Source organism: Polypterus senegalus, chromosome 3 (assembly GCF_016835505.1).
Source record: "Polypterus senegalus isolate Bchr_013 chromosome 3, ASM1683550v1, whole genome shotgun sequence".
Classification (NCBI taxonomy): Eukaryota; Metazoa; Chordata; class Cladistia; order Polypteriformes; family Polypteridae; genus Polypterus; species Polypterus senegalus.
Genome location: NC_053156.1, coordinates 301,707,719 through 301,729,175, shown reverse-complemented (window position 1 = coordinate 301,729,175; position 21,457 = coordinate 301,707,719). Strand labels below are relative to the sequence as shown.

At 38.6% G+C, this 21,457-nt stretch overlaps 1 protein-coding gene across 1 annotated transcript in view; it reads right to left on the bottom strand.

Moving 5' to 3' along the window:
* Positions 1-278: 278 nt before the first annotated feature.
* The window catches only part of LOC120526370 (cytosolic phospholipase A2 gamma-like), a 114,320-nt gene continuing 93,141 nt past the window's right edge, over positions 279-21,457 (bottom strand). The window contains exons 12-15 of the mRNA XM_039749505.1: positions 16,009-16,113; positions 14,939-15,099; positions 4,971-5,127; positions 279-1,282 (exon numbers count right to left, since the gene is read on the bottom strand). Of these exons, the coding sequence (XP_039605439.1) occupies positions 1,134-1,282; positions 4,971-5,127; positions 14,939-15,099; positions 16,009-16,113 (572 nt within the window). The 3' untranslated portion in view covers positions 279-1,133. The remainder of the gene's footprint in view (positions 1,283-4,970; positions 5,128-14,938; positions 15,100-16,008; positions 16,114-21,457) is intronic.

Here is a 21,457-nt window from a genome sequence, read left to right as displayed (position 1 = left end):
CATGCACTAGAATCTCAACTAGAGAGGGTTTCTGCTCATGTAGGCCAAGGCTCCCCATAACATTGAAACAGAATCTAAACTTGAACACCACATCCTCTCTCCTCATGCGCATGAGAATGTATAAAATTCTCAGATATTCCTCATCCATTTCTGTGGAGATCAGGCAGAAGACAGGCACTCACGTCAGACTAAGCAGAAGTCCATTACGGGACCCAGTCTCACACACACGTTAATACTCAGCCTATCAGCAGTTAACCTAGGATACACTTTTGAGATTGTTTTAAACTCCAGGTGCACACGGATAGAATTTATTTTACAGCCTTTTTCTTTCTTTGCCTAAAACCTATTAACAAACTTCAAACTTGTGCTAAATTGATAATCTACAAAAATAATACAATTAGTATCACTCATGGCTAGTAATCTATAGTTGTCATCCTAAGGGGCAGAGAAAATTAAATACTAATGGCCAGGGGGTAAGTGTTTAACTAAAAAGTGTCGTCTCTTAATGGAATCACTAACCAGAAATCTTAAGACAAAAACAAAACAAAAGAGTCCAACAGCAGAACTCTCAAAGAAAAGCTGACAACAATGAAGTAAAATTTCATTTAAAAAATCTGCAATCACGGATGACCATCGAAATTTACAGGACTGACATTTTAAAGCATCTTGTTGATGAATCCATATGTCGTACATTCCTGGTCATCTCTGAGAAGTAAAACCCTAACACTAACCCAAATCAGAAATAAAATTAATGAGGGTGCTGATGACAGTCTTGTTGTCGTAATAAACCACAAAATGTTTCTGACATTCTCAAATATCATTCAAATCATTTTCTAATTGGAGAAAATGAATTGTCCATGTCATAAAAACCTGAATAAAAAAGATGCAGAGAAAACCTAGAAGTGTGGATGTTTAAAACAGAGTGTGAGACTGATGGACTAAAGGCAGAGAGCTACACAGAAGTGCACAAAAATAAAACAAAATGCAATGTTTGCGTTTCTGATTATTTGAACACCCTGAACCACACCACTTTAGAAACAGACAGGTCCCAATTCTGAATAAAATGAGGAAATGTGTTACTGTCTGATAATTGAAGGAGAATGATGGATATTTAAGATAGACAGTGGTTTATCTCATTCTTTCGATTGCATCTTCTTGCTGATTTCTTCCAAAATTTTGCCTTTATTTCGTGTAATGTTTTCTTTGGCAATCTTCAGGAGCCTGTCAATGTCTTCTTGACTGTATCTCATTTTACTAGTACCGTAGTCTGATATGGTCGACTCTGAAAAAACAAGCAACAAGAAAACAGTTATATATATAAAAAAAAGAAAGAGACAATTTAAATGAGGAAGCACACTGTTCATGTGTTTAATTGTTTTTTCATTACATCCTTTCTACAGTATTGTAGATATTTTGTAACATTCACTGCACAGATCGATCTTATGAAAAAGCCATTCAGCAACACATAGCTTATCAATCCCCAATTTATTAAACCTTTTCAAAAGTATAACGACATCGAGATTTGTAGAACCCCAAAGTACTCAAATAAACACTAAATCACTGATTTGCTGTCACATAGACAAGTATTGGCAGTGTCACATGGGTCTTTGTCAAGGGAAACAAAGGGGAAAGATTCATAAGGTGACACTGACACTAACTTTTCTTCCATGTCCTATTTTAGAGCCAAGAAACACTGCCAGGAAGAGCTCTGTCAACGCGACGAGAATCATTGGTCGTCCTGCCTCATCCAATTGACCAGAAGTCAGTGTTCAAATGGGAACCAGTTAACGATGCGGTCAGACCTCTAATCAGCAGTTAATCAACTGGGCTCAAAAGTGTAATGGTTTGCATGAAAGGACTGGTGTCCTGCCAGAATGGACTCCCTCTCTTACCTGGCTAGAAGGCCCAGGTAACAAATCGACAAGAGAGTAACAAGATGTTCTTTGTCTTAAGCAGGAGGATGGCAGAAGATGCCAGTGCAAAAATGGGCACGCTGATGTCAAGGTAGGGTTTGACCAAAGAACAATACCCAGCTGGAAGGGCAACGTGATGAAAGGACAGGGAGAAAAAACATGTTATGTCTACCAGCTCACCCGATATGCTAGATAGAAGCATTCTTGGGTCAGGATCCCCACTCTGACACTTGCAAGGCATGCTGGGACATGTAGAGCTGAGTGGCAGCTCTATTGGGTTCTATGGAGGAGGTGCTGGGAGTAATCATCCCTACTCTGTTTGACCCAGAAGTGCTTCCATCAGGCTGTGTCCTAACACCAGAAGTACTCCTGTATCCAACAATAAAGGAGCTGCTTCACCTCAACCAGGGAAGTTGGAGTTGGGTGGAAGAGGACAAAGCTTGTCTGGGAGGTGCGGAGAAAGAAAGAATAACTGTATTAGATTATTGTGTCTATGTTGAAGCCTTTTTAAGGTATTTTGTTTAATAAATATGTGTGTTTACACTCAGGACTTGCGTCTGTGCAGTTGTGTTTTGGGTGCCTGCCTACGCTGCTCACAAATGCTATATTTAACAATTGTGTTGTTTCTTTTTCCCATTTAATTTTGGGACATTAAAAGGGGTGTCCGATTAGACCCAAACTCTTCATGATCTGTCAATCTGCTTATTTTTACAGTGCAAAGAAGCATTTAGACTTAATTGTAACCCTTAAAACCTTAGGTCGTAGGTCGATGATATATTTTGTAGTTGTGTCATCAGATTTACAGTACAACCATATGACACTCAGGTGAAGAGTTATGAGTTGGATCAGGTGGTGAGGAATGATGCTAGACAGACCAGGGAGACCCAACATACAGTGTGGGTGTGCTTTGAATGTTTGGCTGAGACCACCATCAGGGAGATCTTCAACTCTCAACCCCAGAGAAATTTTTCTTGCATTCTGAGGTAGGAAGGGGACAATAAACCTAAATGTGACGTGGTCTGTGTCTCCAATGCTGAGGAGGCTGAGCAGAGCTGCGGTCCTAAGGTCATTGGTGTTTTTCATGGCAGCAATCTGCAAACCTGATGATGGACACCAGCAGTAAAGTTACAGGCAGAAGAAGGGGGCCTTACCAGCTTATGGAACAGTAGCAGCAGATGACAGGTACCAACAGGCCAAGTGGACTGCTGTGATGGCATTTGCAGAAGCAAAAGTCTGGGCTTGCGAAGAGTTCAGTGAGGCCAGGGGACATTACTTTCAATTGGCCTTAAAGCAACTCTAGAAAACTGTCAGATGTCTCAGGAAGGGCAAGCAGTGCTTCGCCTGTGCTGCTTATATCAGGGATGGAGTGCCTCACTTGGCAATAAAGTGAGAGCAGCATTTCAAGGACCTCCTAAATCCTACTAACATGCCTTCCTTCGAGGAAGCACAGTCAGGGAACTCGAAGTAGGACTCACTCATTACTGGAGCTTAAGATGCTGAGATGCTTAAAAAAGTTCCTCAGTGGTAAGGTACATGATATTCACCTTGAGTTCTTAAAGGCTCTTGATGTTGTTAGGCTATCTTGGCTGATGTGCCTCTTTTATGGAGGTCCCAGACAGTGCATCATGACTGGCAAACTGGGGTGTGTATTTCAAATTTAGGAGAATCACACTCCTCAGCCTCTCTGAGAAGTCTTATACCAGGGATCTGAAATGAAAGATCCAGCTGTTGGTCAAACTCTAGATTCAGGAGGAACAATGCGGATTTCATCCCATTCATTGAACACTAGACCAGCTTTTAAACCTCACAAGTATTATGGAGGGTTCATTTGGAGTATGCTCAACCAGTCAACACTTGCTTTGTTGACTTGGAAAAGGCATACGACCACCTCCCTAGAAGTGTCCTGTGAGGGGTTTCAGGAATATGGGGTTTTGGGCCTGCAGTCATAGACTATTTGGTGCCTGTACAACTGACGCGAGTGCTTGGTTTGTGTTGCCAGCAGTACAGTAAATCAAAGTTATTCTCGGTGAGTGTGGGAGTCCACAAAGGGTGCCCTCTGTCACTGAATCTGTTCATAATTATTACGGGCAAAATTCCTTGGTACATCAAAGAAGTGCAGGGTGTCTAGTTCACTGACCTCAGGATTGCATTTCTACCTTTTGCAGATGATATGGTCCTACTGGCTTTATCAAGCTGTGACTTCAAATGCGTACTGGGGCACTGGTGAACATTTAAAATCTGAGGTTGTAGATAACGTCCTAAAATACTAGTGCAATAATTTCTCTTATTTTGATAGACTTTTTAAAATTTTTTACCACATATTTGGGCTAAGTTTTCTTGGCTTGTTGAAAGTGCAATGTATCCTTTGTTTTTGATCTCTGCATGTATCTTCGATTATGTCTCATCTTTTGGTCCTCCTCTTTTTGATGTTTCAGTGAGGGTTTCTGAGGTTCATAAATCTAGTTTATGTTTATTTTGTTTGTTTTTTTATGTTAGTTATTTAGTTTCTATATGTCAAAGTGTCTTTTGCTGCATTCCTGTGCTTTTTGGGTGGCTCCTCAAAAGGTAGGACCACCTTCTCATAACAGCATGGGACTATTAAATGCATAGGAAGACCCATAGTCCCTTGCGGTTCATTGTGAATGTGCTAGGTGGTTGAGTTCTCTACTTGTTTTTTGCTCTTTTCATATTTCTGAATTACTGGGTTTTGTAACTTTTTACTGTTTTTTTTACCACTTTGATTTTTGTGTTGGGACCTTGTTTGTTTTTTTGTCTATTTTGAAGGTATTGCCTTCTATACCTTTTTGCTCCGTAGGGCTTCATGGAAAAATAAATCCTTTTCTTTATAAGGATTCAATGTTTGCCCTTGTTGTGAGTACCTACTGTTATTTTGACAGTTTTTCCTCTTCTAGTTAGCATTTATGGAAATTATTTTGAGATTAGTGTGCTTAGGAACTCTCTAGTTCATAACATTGCCAGACAAAACTGTCTTTACCAAACCCCACACTTAAAAACATACATATTATTTATAATAGAAATCCCTGTATCACTACTTGCCATTTTTATTGCTGTCATTGAACAGGGGCATGTGGATCACTGTTGGAGTTGAGGCATCGCTGTACACATTGCAGTCCTGAGGTTTTTGGCCTTTTTTGTCCACAGGGGGAAAAGGAAGATTGTATGCATCAGCATAAGCTTTAGCCTGATTCAATGTCTAAAAAAAGAAAAGAAAAGGAAAAAAGAAAACTTTGTTTTAATCACATTACCCAATAATCATGTTGCCTTGAGATGTAGGAGGATATGGAAAGAATATTAAAATGCGCTCCCTGACTTTATATCAATCAGATCATATGTTTAGCAAATTTAAAGAGAGGAGCCGATGGGATAGGCACTGATTGCCGACTACGCTTTACCGGGATCATTAAATGCATGGATAGGTGAGGTAAAAAGAGAGCATTTGTTCTAAGAATTGATATCTTTTTACTTTAAGAATACAACAAATATATAAAATGTTCAGAAGTCAAAATACAGACAGAAAAGGAACTCATGAAAGCAGAGTACTGTACATTTCTTAAGGTGTAGAAAAACACAATGATTAAATGATTAAATCTTAGTATGTGAAGAATGAAACTTATTGTGATCTTTTTAAGTTGCTTGTGAGATACAGTCATAATGGAGAGGGACACGTTCTCCTTTGATTTTAAAAAATATTCCACCCAAAAATAATATCTTCTTTGTGTTACTGAGCCTGTGTTCTTTATAGCAATTGTTCAGTAAATTTTTTTATCTCTTATTTTCATTGAGAGCAGAGATCACAGAGTTTACAGTCCAACAGAGTTCAGTGGGGGCCACAGAGGGCCCATACTGAACAACAGCAAACTCTTATAAAATGTCCAAGATCTTAAGTTACTCCCCATATGAATGTAAAATCAAAAAAAAAAAATAGATCTCCTTAATATCTTTTTGGTCTCTCTCTCTGGATAACACTTAGATCAGAAAGAAATAAATTAGAAACATGTTCTTTTGTCTCATGCTTCTCAGAATTTTCTCCTAAGCAAAAATTCCCCAGGTATTCTCAGCAAAGTCACACAATGGGCTCAGACTTTCTAATTAATGTCTTGATATTTTTTTTCATTTTGAAAGTGTTTGCATTGTGTGCTCCACTATGACATGGTGACATGTATGGACAGCTGATTGTGGTAATAAAACAGATTACTTTGATTACAAAACTGTAGTCCTTGCATCTGACTAATAATGTTAGTTGTTCTAATGTATATTGCTGTGCTCCTCTTAGATCATAGTCACTCTGGAAGAAAAGGCAGGCAGTGTGGCATTGTGGTTAGAACTTTGATCTTCAATCTCTAAACTTATGGGTTCAAATACCAGTACTGACATCAGTGTAGGACTATGAGCAAGCCAATTCATCTAGTCTGTACTCAGATTGAAAAAAAAAGGAACTGATTGCATCTCAGATGTTGCTAATCATCTTGGATAAAGGCATCAGTCCAACAATAAGTAAAAAAACACATGAAGTCTTCAAAGAACTAGAAGGAGATCTCATAAAACAACCTTTATCAAAACATATTCTCCATTTGGACTCCTTTTGTATTTCATGTCTCCTTTTTGTCTAAAATTATTTCTCCTAAGGAATTTTAGTACAAACATCTGTGACAAAGATGATTGTGAAAATGAAACAAAAATGAGAATCTCTTTAAAGTACCCTGAGTCATTAATCAGCAACCTTTCACCAGTAAAATCTGCTTATGGGTCATATTGTCGTAGCAGAAAACCTGTATGGATCACTCTTAGCCTATTAAGCATTCCTGTTATATCAGTCAGTCAGTCATTTTCCAACCCGCTATATCCTAACACAGGGTCACAGGAGTCTGCTGGAGCCAATCCCAGCCTGCACAGGGTGCAAGGCAGGAAACAAATCTCCGGGCGGGGCACCACCTTTTGTTTAACTGCTCTAAGTAGGATGAAATCATTCTACTATGCAGACCCCTAAACTAGTCCTAGACCTTCAGAAGGATACATCAGGTGTTTCTCTATGTAACCTAAGACACAATGATCTAAGCCCTGGTTAAGAGACGTTCACACACATGCAAATACAGAGTAAAGGGGCTCACGGTACACTTAGAGCAAAAGGTAGCAAATATGTTTAAAACATTCTATTAACTGTCTTCAACAGGTTTAGTGTCTGTTATTGACAGCTGGTTCAGGTATTGATTGAAAATGCCATTGTACAAAAAGTGATTGCTTCTGTCTCAGAATTTATAACTATGAAGGTACAGGAGAATAAACTTTTAAAAAGATAATCTTGAATCTGTTTATCTGTTAATTATATAAACCCTGTTTTTTTGACATATTGTCACAGGGACCTAGAACCCTTGCAAGCATTGAAGATGTCAGGTTCTTTGAATATTTCATATTATTTTCATTTTATCTATACTAATAAAAGGTAAAGCCCTCACTCACTCACTCACTCACTCATCACTAATTCTCCAACTTCCTGTGTAGGTAGAAGGCTGAAATTTGGCAGGTTTATTCCTTACAGCTTACTTACAAAAGTTAAGCAAATTTCATTTTGAAATTCTACACGTAACGGTCATAACGGTCGACAAAGTTCGCCATGTTGAACTTTCTTATTTATGGCCCCATCTTCAGGAAATTTGGTAGGCTGCTTCCCTGCGCTAACCGAAACCAATGTACATACTTATTTCGGTGGTATGACGCCACTGTCGGCTGCCATATTGAACTTTCCAATGTCACTAATTCTCCAACTTCCCGTGTAGGTAGAAGGCTGACCCCATCTTCACGAAATGTGGTAGGCAGCTTCCCTGCGCTAACCGAAATGGATGTATGTACTTATTTCGGTGGTATGACGCCACTTTCGGCCGCCATATTGAACTTACCAACGTCACTAATTTTCCAGCTTCCCGTGTAGGTAGAAGGCTGAAATTTGACAGGCTCATTCCTTACAGATTACTTACAAAAGTTAAACAGGTTTCCTTTCGAAATTCTACGTGTAACAGTCATAACGGTCAACAACGTCTGCCATGTTGAAGTTTCATATTTATGGCCCCATCTTCACGGAATTTGGTAGGCGGCTTCCCTGCGCTAACCGAAATCAATGTACGTACTTATTTCGGTGGTATGATGCCACTGTCGGCCACCATATTGAACTTTCCAACGGTCTTTGTTACTTATGGGCCCATCTTCAAGAAATTTGGTATGTGGGTTCCCAACGCTAACTGAATCCTACTTATGTACATATATACGTCCATAGTCTGCAGCTCGGTCACCGTGTGAGGCGGTGTTGGGTCCCCCATGTTGGCTGCCTGCCTATATAAAGCTGTCCATTGCTCCGGTCTCTACATTCCCTTCCTTGCTTTGCCACGGGATTCACGTCTCCCTGCTGATAACTACAGCCTTTTTATTTAATCCACGGCTTCTCCGCTGTTTCATTATTCGTTTATTATGGTTATAGTTATTGTGTAGGTATTTTAGACTTCCTTTACATTGTTCAGGTACCCATTTCCTTTATCGTTCCAACCATACCCCTATTAACATATCTATAGAGGTGATCACCATAGATCAAAGAACTGTCACTTACAGAGTGGTTTCCATGCCCAGAGATGGCACCTGCCTTTTCCATTCTCTTTGTTACATATTGCACGGCCATATCAGGCTCACTCTTGATATCCGGAGGAACATTGTGTCTAATGTATTGAATGACTGGGACAGGTTCAAGGTGTGGACTGATGATGGTACAGGAGATAATTATACTACACAGGAGCACTATAAGAGTGAAATGCTTAAGCCCTTCACCTATGGTTCTGCATGTGAGTTGATGGCTGCCAATGAATTGTTTGGTTGTCACTTTCAAGTGTACCGAAATGGCCAAATATTCTACACCTTTCGACAACCGCCAATGCCTCTTAAACATCTTAGATTCACAGGTGACGATTTCAGTAGTGGACACTTTGATGTTTATGAATGTTTAAACTCTCAAAAGCTGGATGTGAAGTTATCGATGAAACCGGCTGTATGCTTACAACGCTTGCCAGATGGCGAATGTCACTTCAACACAAGTCCTACAAATACTGTCGTAATTGAAACAAACCATGAAACTCAAACCGATTATGACAGCAGCAATCCAAGCTGTGAGATTTGAAACAAGATTACTGTTCACATGGCCAACTGTACGTTGCATGCTCAAGAGTAAGCTCAGCGCACAGCTTGGTCATGTTACAACCGGAGGGCCGAACTCACAATGTGGTATACAAAGAGATCCTTAACAAATAATTATTGGTATATTTTCCCTCAGTTTAAAAATGTTTAATTTTCTTCTTAATAAAAATGTTAAGGCAGTACTTCACTGCTGCAAAGTGTGGGTATTTTGCTAGTATATAATAATTACAACTTACCATTCTGTTTCACATTTCAAACATTCTTTGTCAAGGGTATTGCAGTTTTCGTTGTTCACAATAGTTGTTGATGGGTGCATTTCTGCATTTGTTGATGTCTGAAGTCATGGTAGCATATTTTATCTTATGATTTTCTAGTTTCAATTTGAACTCTGTTGAGCATTGTTTAAAGTAAAACCTTCAAACCACCCATCACTGGAGTAATTAAAGAATTAACTGTAATATAATGGGATCCAGAACCCCACCTGGGAAATTTGACATGAAGGATGGATCCACTGAGGGATGAGAGAAAGAGAGAGAGAGAGACACAGAAAGAGACAGACTATCTACCTGGACATTGGAGACACTATCCACATCATGTGCCTGACTTCTAAATCAAGACAAGCCGTCTCAAGGACAAGCTCCTTTTCCAAATCAAATGTGTCCTTTGATGCTACTCTTCAGCTTTCATATCTTTACAGAAAGTATTGTTTGAACATTTTGACTTTCAAACAAAGGTTTATTTACATCCAGACTTTTCTGTTATTCCTTATTTTGTATATGTGTTTTGTTTTGTTACATTTGTATTTTACGCCACTGTTATTCTATTTTAGTAAAACTTGGTTTTAAATTTCTATTCTTTACACACCTTGAATACTTCTTTATCACAGGGTTAACAGCTAAGGAGGGACACCTCCAATAGTTAGGAGCACAGGAAGGAGTAGCGTTGTAATAACTAAGGAGTGTCAGCCTCCTGTGTCTGAGGGACACCTGTGTGGTCTTCACAAGCCAAAGCTAGCGAGTCCTAATGTGGAGACCCAAGGAGTGACAGACGGCACAGGTGTCACTCGTAACCAGTGGTTATTTGAATAGGGTCTGGATGCATGTGTCTTTCTGAGTATGTTGTTTAAGCTTTCATGCGGAAGGGTAGGCCAACCCATAATATATCTAGTGAGCCCCTTCACTTATAAAAGTGCAAGGGCAAAATTCAATTTAATATTTCAGAACACAGAACTTGGTCCATTTTGCACTTTGGCTTTTGGTTTAGCTATTGTCTTCCAAAACAGTTGTACCATACAATGACAATAAAAGGATTCAATTCAGTTCAATAGAATATGCACTGTATTTACAGATGATGGTGACTGGCTTCTAAGTCGATTTAGATTTCTATACACTATCCTCCTGGAGCTGTGAGCTGTTAGAATACTAGGGTATACAGTAGACCACTACAGTAGTAAAGTCGCCGTTCAAAGTTTGTGGCCTCAGGAGCCCGTGGATTTTTCCTTAGAACCTATCTAATAATTGTTAGCGGAAACCGCTATTCGTTTTGTTCTCGATCGTTTCGTGGTTGGCATCTGGATTGTCTGCCACCTGCCTGTGTACATGAGGACTGTAAGTGGATTCATGGCTATCCTCCAAAGAAAGGAGCTCTCCTGAACCCGTCCACCCATCTTCACCATTTCAAGAACTAGCAGTAGGACTATCTTTACATTCCCATTCAACGTGCAGATCTCTGGACTATTTTCATCATTACATTTAATCTGTTGCCGTTTTTCATGAATGTTTTTCATGATTTACTGTGTGTGTTTTGTTTGTGCTTTGTTGTATTTAATGTGTAATCACCGTAAGGGGAACAAGGTGGTATCGTTTTTATTTGTTTTCATTACATTCTTTATTTGCTGTTTGATTACCGGTTTGCTTTGTTTTTGTCTCTGTTTGTGAGTGCGTGTGGGTCGGGCCAAGCTAGGTGCCCCTGGAATCTCCACCATAAAAATAAATAAATCACCATCTTCACGACGGTGTAAATCTTAGCGGCAATGAAACACTGCATCGTTATTCATTTTTCCTTGCTGCTGATTGACTGTGATGCATCTCCAGCTGAGTGTTCTTGTGTTTTCTGTTTTGTTCATCTTAAGAGCCCTTAAACTGCCACAACCAACTATAGTTGTTTCCCCCGTGCCATTTGCGAGCATGCAGGAGCTGATCAGTCAGTGCCATACATTCATTGAGCAGTCAGCTCATGACCACTGCCAGCCCCTTGTGAGCTAAACGCACTCCTAGAAGACATGGACGCTCCTCTAAAACCCCCTCTTAAAAAATGTTAATAGACTACTTTCACATTGCTCCTTTACTTGCTGGACTTACTTGCGACTGCTCTGTCATTAGATATATTTCTCACACGATGCTAAGTATACTTAAAAGCATGAACAACACCTGTCCTTTATGGCTGATTGCTTTGTTTCTTTCTGCTCCCCCAGACATCCTCTGCTCCTGTTGGGGGTCCCGCTCCCGTTGTGCCCCCTTATGATGTTTGTCTGTTCTTTAATCGAGAACTAACTGCCTACTGAGCTCGATTACTTCTGTAAGAGACATGTTTTTTGAAGTGTTTGAATAAAGTTCCTGTCTCTACAATTTCCTGTGTTTCTGTGCAATTCTGTGACCCAAGCGTGACACCCTGCAGCCACACTCTCCCTGGGATTGAGCCGCTGCACTAGACTACCCTGCAAGCATCAGCGCTTACCTCTGTGTGCTTGCTTGCAGCCAGTTCAAGCGCAGTTGGCTCAGTGATTTACTGAATTTCATTAATGGCGTCAGTTGCACCTTGTACATATTGTTCAGTAGTTTTTTAAATAGTTTTTACAGTTCATTAGCAGTGTGTAAAATGCTAAGTGTTGCAGTAATTGTGATGCTCTTTGCGTGAAAAAAAATGCGTTCCATTAAAATTTCACTTTTTCTTTGTGAACTGTAACGTTTACTTAAAGTGCAGCAAAAAAAATATCCAGGGATGCATTAACCCCCAAGTATGTGGCAGTTTAAGGGTTAAAGCCCCAAGATGCTGCCAAAATGGCCTGCACCTTCTAAGGTTTCCGGCAATGAAAACGGGCTTGTATGAATTACAGTACATATAGCGGTAATATCGGTATTTTACATTCTAGCACTGCGGGAGACATAGAAGTACAGTATACAGGTTTACCTTTACATTCTTTTTTTAGGTAATGTATTAAGCTGAGTTTGAAATTAAATTAAAGTGTTTTGGGTTATATATTACATTAATATTACTAAATATTACATATTTAGGGTTTAAACTATAAAAATAGGCATTTTTTTAACCACATCCAAAATCTGCCGTTTTTCACAATTCATGGGTGCTCTAGGAACATAACTCCCATGAACTTTGGGGGTGTACTGTATACTTGATATCATTTTTAAGATGAAATGCATTAAAATATGTATATTACATTATACAGATACATTTTTAACTTAATTTCAATAATGTTAAAAATGTGGGGAAACGGTGGCGCAGTGTTAGCGATGAGCTGGCACCCTGTTCAAGGATTGTTCCTGCCTCGCGATGCATGCTTGTTGGGACTGGTGCAACCATAGATGGATGGAATAATTAAACATGTATTACAAAGAATTTTCAATGTTTCTTAAAAATTTTAAGGCATCAGCATTCTAAGCTTACAGCTGGTTTGACATTTATTACAGAGCTTATTGTGTGGTGATTGGTTACGTGGAAGAGGAAAATGGAAGGACAGGAATTGGGGGTTGATATGTTTGACAGAAACAATACTGCTGAAATAAATTATTTCATCGAGGGTCACACACGTCCCAGCAGGCATCTTGTGGGAGGCAGGACCAATCTCTGGACAAGACACCAGCTCATTGCTACCACTATGCCACTGTGTACCCATGTTTAATACATGCTTTAGTGAATTTCACCATAAAAATGATATAAGGTATACATCTTAGTATTCTGTTCAGAGAGCTGTAATATCATGTATGTAATATATTCTGTGTGGAGATCAGTGCCTGCATGCTTCTGTCTACAAAAGAGAAAGCCTTTTTAAGAAGCACGTATTGATTCACACACATAGAGCAGATAGAATTTGAAGCATTTAACGTACTGCTTTAGTTAGATAGGATTTGAAATAATAGTAAATTAAACATCGACTTTAAGATAAAGTTTACAACGTTCTAATTTAATGACAAAATAAACTACGAGATCAAAGTGGAAACTTCAAGATTAAAGCTGACATTTTGACCTTTTTATTCCACTGTGTCCCTATTTTTTTTCTTTCCTCTGTACCCTAATACGCTTCCATATGGCACTCAGACACTGGGCTACGACTTTCCTTTTCATGGCAACTTTGATATCTGACCCCTTCTTCTTCTTCGGGCTCTGTGCGACTTTCTGAACTTGAACATTCGACTGTCTCTGCCACTCTGTAATACTCGATCAACTTCCTTTTTTGTTTATATCACTGCTTAAGCCAACAAATAGTATGTTTTTACTTGCCTCCAGCACACATTCTCTAAAATTCTTCTTTTTTTCCTGTGCTTTTGCCATTGTCTTTTCAGATAATGCTGAACTTAAGTGGCTGTTTATATTGATTTGCATATGGAAAGGTGGTGTAATTCTGGGAGGAATTGGAGAGGGGCGACAGACGTATGCACATGTGTTAGATTTTACGATGACTGGGATTTATGTAGCGGAAGCACAAGGAAGTTGGCTTATGCACGGTTTTGTGCATCTGATTTTTTTTTTTGCGTACACATGCCATGTTTTAATGTGAGTTCTATGCACAGCGTTGAACATGACCTCTTAGGCAACCTTCTTCCATTGCTTCTTGGTTCAATTCTGATGCTCACATTACCATTGTAGGCATTTATGGCAGTGGACAGGATTCATCATGGAAACTCTGTCCAGTCTGCAACAAAGCAGCCTAACCTTTCTCTCATGGTCAGCATTACATTTTCCAGCAATTTGTGCTACAGTATCTCTCTTGTGGGATTGGACCAGATGGGCTTGTCTCTGCTCCTTTGCACATGTGAAGAAGCAGTTAGAAAGGCAAGTAAAGTGATAGTTTATGTCATAAAAACTATTAAATATATATCAAGGGGCTTTAGGCTTGGACTATACAATGCACTAATGTGACGACATATGGAGTATTGTGTGCAGTTCTGGTTACCACACAACAAGAAAGACATAGCAGCACTTGAAGTTGTGCTGAGGAGAGCAACCAAGTGCATCCCAGGACTTCAGTACGTGTCCTACTCTGACACACTCAGAGAAATAAACTTATTTAGTCCAAGCAGACGAGACGGTGTGGGGACATCATCCAGGTATTTAAAATCCTTAAAGGCAGTGCTAAAGTAAATCCAACAGAATTCTTTCAACTTAAGAGTGAATCAGTGGAAATTAAGGGGAAGTGCATTCATGACCGAAGCCAGAATGATCTTCTTAACACAATAAATTGTAGGAAGTTTCATCCTGTACATTGTAAATAGTATGATGATTTTACTGATTTCAAACACAAAACCACGCCAAATTTGACCCAGAGATGTCACGGGGTAGCAGTCTTAGCAACTTTTTATAAAATGTAAGAACTGCAATAGATGGCATTTATATTGTGGTGAGAACTACAGAGATGATAACAGCAGCCACACCTGGCTCTGGACTAGTCTACTGTAAAGCACAACTTGGCTTAAGCACAAAATGAAATGATCTGAAAGCAGATTAAATGGCAACTTTGAAAAAACATCATAGAAAATAGCATTATAATTCTACAGTACAGTCACAACAGATTCATATGAAAAGTACAAAAATCTTACCATAAAAACATCCCCATTACTGTAGTCCAATGAAATGATCACATCCACTTTCCGTTTTTCTTGTAACATCAGAGGGTAGGCACAGTTTATAGCCAAACCAGCATCCACAAGGGACAAAAATTCCTTCTTTATCACATTATGTATGTTATTAATGTTCTCATCTGGAAAATATAAATTACTTTTAAATTAATTAACATATACAGCATGGCCATAATGAGAGTACAGCCACTTAAGGTTAAATAGTTGAATACATTCTAGTATATTTGTCCCACAAGGTAGCCAAGACTACGTCCTATTCCATATAGTTACAAATAGCATCCTTTGACAAATCTCCTAAAATCTCTTGTTTATTTTTTTTTATTTATTCATTTTATTTTATTTTTTACAAAAAAGTAATTGTGGTCATTACTGTCTTATACTAGATGTTGTTGAGATGTGGAAGCTTAAAGCACTATCCTGCCTCACTGTTTTCCTGCTACTTTAGATATTATTATTTATTATTATCTTTGTGGTGCAGCCTTAACGTTACTATCAGAAAACTGCAAAACCTCATCATAAGTGCCAATGTGTGGCAAGGGGTGCTATAGAATTATGACATCATAATGCCTCTTGATTTCTATTTAACTGTTTTTACAATTTTACCTAACATTTTATTTGCCTTTCAATAGTTTCCACAAAGATGGTTAGAATGCTGTGTCAACTTCAACCCCTAAAAATGTTTTTAGAAGTTACAACTTGAAATGGATCATCTCTAGTCTTGTATTTTTAATTAATATGTTGCTCTTTGGACTTTCTTCATTAAATGTTTTTCTCAGGGTATTCACCCCATTTTGAATATGACACACATATAGACTTTACTACTATGAAGAAAACAAAAGGTGTTTGCTCTTTTGTACATTAACTCCAAGACTGCAGAATGAAAGCACAATCTAATAATGACAAAGTAAAATTTCAAACACAGTAATACCTTAAAGAGAATCATTTTCCATAGCTTTATCCCTACACTCTATACCCTTGAATATTAACATGAATGAGGAGAAAGGGGCACTAAGTACTTGTCATCTTCTTACCTTTACCTTCGAGAGGACACTTGTAAAGATAATTGAAAGTGGTTCCAAACTTCCAGTGAGACAGGGCTTTATGTGTCTTGTATACGAATTTCAGATCATCCCAAACTAGGAAGAGAGGTCAAAGTCACATAAATAAAATAAAAAGTAAAATGACAGCAAATATAAAACACAGCATTTATCCAATAGTTTATCTGTTTTGTTGTCTGTACAGCAGCTCCTGAACGTAACTGGTATGTCTAGCAGATTTTGAACTTCTTAACTCACAGTAAGCTTCCTCTTGGGACAAATAACATACTGTCTATCCATAGAGTTGATTCAGATCACATCATGTATATTATTATAGCCACCATAGTACAAAAAATCAAGTCAAGTGACTTTATTGTCACACTATCCATACACCATATTGCAGCATGCAGTGGCACAAAATAACATTCCCCAGGACCTCTGTGGTGCAAAATACACAGGACAAGTGCAAGACAGGTAAAGAACTATGCTGTATTATAATAGGTAAATAAATAACAGGTAAGTGAATAGATAGTATTTATATGAAATAGTAATGAATTAATAATAACAGTAAAACTAATAATAAAAAATAGTAATACAAGTGTAACAAATGTACTGCATATAACTTCACTGCAAAGGGCAGAACTGAGGGCAGGGGGGCAACACAGAGCTAAGAGTCCAGACAACCAAGGAGTAGGAGCTAATGTACAATAGTGCTTGGCACAACTGATTTGGATGCTACAGTACCTTCTGCTAAATGAAAGCTGGAAGAAGAGATCGTGGGAGGGGAGGGAGCGATTCTTCACAATGTTCCTGCCTGGTGTATGATTATCTTGCTGTGGCAGATTTCATTTTTTTTACACTAGGAGGTTAAGTGTTTCTAAACATCCTGGAACTGTTGTGGAAAATACGCAGACCCATTGTACACCATCTCCAGCATCATATGATGGAATAAGCAAGCACATGAATTGGATGGATCTGGTGAACTAAACACTGTGACCTTGGATCTGTGGAGAGAGTCTCAGGCCTTGGCACTAGAATATCTAATTGATTGACAATGCATTGACTTTCTGCATGCTTTATTGTGTTGTAGATTTAATTTTAAATTGTCCATCAATCTACACTTAATAACCCATAATGACAAAGTGAAAACATATTCTCAGAAAAGTTTCCAAATTTATTGAAAATCCAAAACTGAAATCTTTGTTTCACACAGGTATTCAGACACTTAATTCAGTCCTTTGAAGATTCTCTTTTGGAAACAATGCCAGCTTTGAGTCTTCCTATTAAATCTCCACAAGCTTGGCACACATGGATTTGGGCTTTTAAACAATGTCCAGTTAATTCAGTTTTCCACAGGTAAACTTCAGTTAAGTTCTTGACACACCTCAAGGAGAATTAAAGCAAACAGAATTAATCTGAGTAAAAGTGTCTGAATACTTAGTGAGAGATTTCAGTTTTTAATGCATTTGTTAAACTTTCTGAAAACCGGTTTTCACTTTGTCATTCTAGGGTATTGAGTGTAGATTGAGTAGATGAATGGGAAAAAATGGCAGATGTATCAATTTACAATTAAATCTACAACATAATAAAGTGTACAGAAAGTGAAGAGGTCTGAATACTTTTGGAATTCTCTGTATGTACCGTTCACAGGGTAACCCATTATGGGAGGGTCCAGATAAAGAACAATACAAAAATACAAGTTTCATGACAGCAATAAACAAATCAAAGTGAGCCTCAACCAGAGCAAGAACACCCAGGCCTAGGAGTGTTGTTCACAGACAAGCATCTCGTAGTCTGATGACCAATGAACGTTATGGTCTACCTCAACCCAAATAAACCACTTTCACCTAACCACAGGCAAAAGTCAGGTGAAGTGTCAGTTGGGTGACCGTCAAGAGTAGGAATATTTCAGGTGTATGAACCTAACAACATAAAAAAAAACAAAACTTGCCTTAATGCTAGAAGTATCAAAAAGAGAACACATGGGTGAGAGTTACATGTAGCTGATACTTTAACAAATAACAGAAACCAGGCTAAGCAACAAAAGTGGGGATGAGTATAACACAGAGGTATACACATTTTTAGGTAGGAAAGAAAAATAGAAATGGAGGTGGGTTTGCTCTTTATGTGAAACTGACTTTTAAGTCTGGACAAGGAGCGCCATCTTAGTAAGGATGTCCGCCTTTGTCTGGAAAGCATTAGGAAAAAAGGACTTATTTTAGAGTGTGTTACAAACTGCCTAATGCAGACAATAATTTCAATGCACTTTGTTTTAACAATATTAAAAAGGCAAGTTTACAGGGGGATATTATAGTCATGGGGGACTGCATATTGTATGCTTTTATTGTATAATATTAACAATAAGAACAGCTCGCTACTCAAAACGTTTATTTTGGGAAATGTTAAGACTTGAACCCACAACCTTCTGAATTGGAGTCAGCAGCTCTAACCAGTACAGTAACCCAAGAATACAGAACAACATGCAACACTAACCTGATTTCTTTTTCTTCGGTTATAGTCTTGGGGGAAAAAAGCGCATTTGTTCTCTTATACTTGTATCTTTTGTGAAAGTGTTTCTTTGATATTTGGAATTCAGGCTTCACACATTATACACTTCATGTCTACATTTTGTCAATTATTACTAAAACATGAAAAACGTTTCTGTTTTAAAGATGTGTTTACTATGCATAGATTGTTGTAGACACGGAACACACATGAAAAGTGTTCCAAATAACGATATAGTATTTATGAAAGGTGTCATTTTGCTTGACTTCTCACTTTATACAACTCTAAGCAACTGACACGCAGGAAAAACAGACTTGAGCTGAGAAAACTGTGCGGGGTGGGGGATGTGATAGCAGACTACTTGCTGTTTGCTGTTTATCAACACATTTAAAGGACAAAAGATGCTGACAGAGAGGTGAGAAGTGTATTTTCATAGGCTCTGGTAATTCTAGTGTTAAGTGTGCAGAGAGTTGAGGAGCAGTGGAACAGGTTTAAAAATCTTTTTCATATAATGCAGGACAGGTACATCCCAAAATTTGTTATTAGTAGTAAATAAAATAAAAAAAAACTCCACAGAGCTTAAGTAAGGAGATCAAAAAGAAGCTACAAAGGAAACAACAGATGAATAATGTTTATAAGATTAATAACTTCAATGTAAATCGTAGGGTGTATGAGAACATGAGGGCAGCCATTAAGAAAGATAGTAAGGAAGTACTGTATACCAATCCAGAAGCTTCAGTTTGTATTAACAACCCTAATTCAGACTTCTTTAAATTTGAGCGTGGTACCAGACAAGGGTGCCCCTTGTCACCACTACTGTTTGCAATCGCCACTGAGCCACTGGCAGTTCACTGTCGAAATGCTTATGAGATAAAGGGCAATTAACTCATCACCTACAGGACCATCAGGTAATGGATCTTTTTCAGTCAGGCTTTAGGCCCCAACACAGCACAGAAACCGCGCATTTACGTGTCCTAAATGACGTCCTTTTGGCATTGGACTCAGGACTCCACGTGGTTATGGTTCTTCTCGACTTATCTGCTGCTTTCGACACAATCGACCACGACATCATGATCTCCCGACTCGAATCCTGGGCTGGTGTATCTGGCTTAGCCCTCGACTGGTTCAGGTCATATTTCTGCAACAGGACTCTCAGAGTCATGCTAGACGATTTTTCATCTGAATCAGTCCCACTCCCATGTGGGGTCCCCCAGGGTTCCATTTTAGGGCCACTACTTTTTTCAATCTACATCCTGCCTTTAGGTGCAATTTTTAGAAAGCATGCAATTTCATATCACCTATATGCTGACGACTGCCAAATTTATTTCTCCCTCAAGCCAACTGACTCCACCAAACCTCTCCTCGACTGCCTATCTGACATTAAGGACTGGCTGGCTGTAAACTTCCTTCACCTGAACGATTCAAAAACCGAGGTCATTGTTTTTAGTCCCGACTGCAAACAGGCTCCACCCCTTGGCCTCGTTTCTCTTCCCATTCCAGTAACTTCGTCTGTCTCCAATCTTGGAATCAAAATGGATACGTTCCTGAAAATGGATGCTCAAGTCAACAGCACAGTAAAATCCTGCTTTTTCCATCTAAGGCGAATCGCCAAACTCAAGTCTATTCTTTCTAACCACCTCCTGGAATCAGTAATTCATGCATTCATTACGTCCCGGCTTGACTACTCTAATTCCTGCCTTTTTGGTATCAGTAAAGCCACTCTTTCTAGACTCCAACTGGCTCAAAATGCGGCTGCAAGGCTTCTAACTGGAAGTAGCAGAATCCAACACATTTCACCGATTTTGAAAACCCTACACTGGCTGCCGGTTAGATTCATAATCGATTTTAAGATTCTCCTCCTAACCTATAAGGCATTAAACGGTCTAGCCCCCGCCTATTTGAGTGTCTTGCTCCATTGTCACAATCCCCCTCGTGTTCACAGATCAGCTGCTCCTAACCGTTCCTAAGGCACGTTTTAAAGCTCGTGGTGAAAGGGCTTTCTCCGTCTGTGCACCCAGGCTCTGGAACTCCCTGCCCTTAGTGGTTAGGCAAGCCGCTTCAGTCGCCACATTCAAATCTCGCCTAAAAATGCACTTCTTCACATTGGCTTTTAATTCTTAACCTGTTTCATTTTCCACTTGCCTTTTGCTATTTTCTCTATTTTTTTTGGTCCCTTGACCTGTTTTTAGTATCTCTGTTTTAATTCTCTCTTAATGTTTATTTTTAATATTTTGCTTTTAGTCCTGCTTGTTGTAACTGTACAGCGCTTTGGTCAGTTGTAATGCTGTGTTTTTAAGCGCTCAACAAATAAATATGGTATGGTATGGTATAAAGGGGATTATTAGAGAAAGACTTGAACAGAAAGTTTCTCTACATGCAGATGATATGGTACTGTATATATCAGATCCACAAAATACTGTGCCTGCAGTCCAAACAGCACTAACAGAATTTTAAAAGATTTCTGGTCTCAGAATCAATTTGAATAGAAGTGTGCTCTTTCCAGTGAATTCTCAAGCACACAATATTAGATTGGACACCTTCCCCTTTATAATCGCAGATCAGTTTAAATATCTAGGGGTAAACATCACAAGTAAATATAAAGCTCTTTATCAACAATAATTTGCTGTCTATATGGAAAAAATTAAGAAAGACTTGCATAGGTGGTCAACCCTTCATCTCACTTTAGCTGGAATAAATAACATTGTTAAGATGAATATCCTCCCTATGCGTTTCTTTGTATTTCAAAACATTCCAATATACATCAATAAATCATTTTTTAAAAATTACAGTTGTGCTTGAAAGTTTGTGAACCCTTTAGAATTTTCTATATTTCTGCATAAATATGACCTAAAACATCATAAGATTTTCACTCAAGTCATAAAAGTAGATAAAGAGAAACCAGTTAAACAAATGAGACAAAAATATTATACTTGGTCAT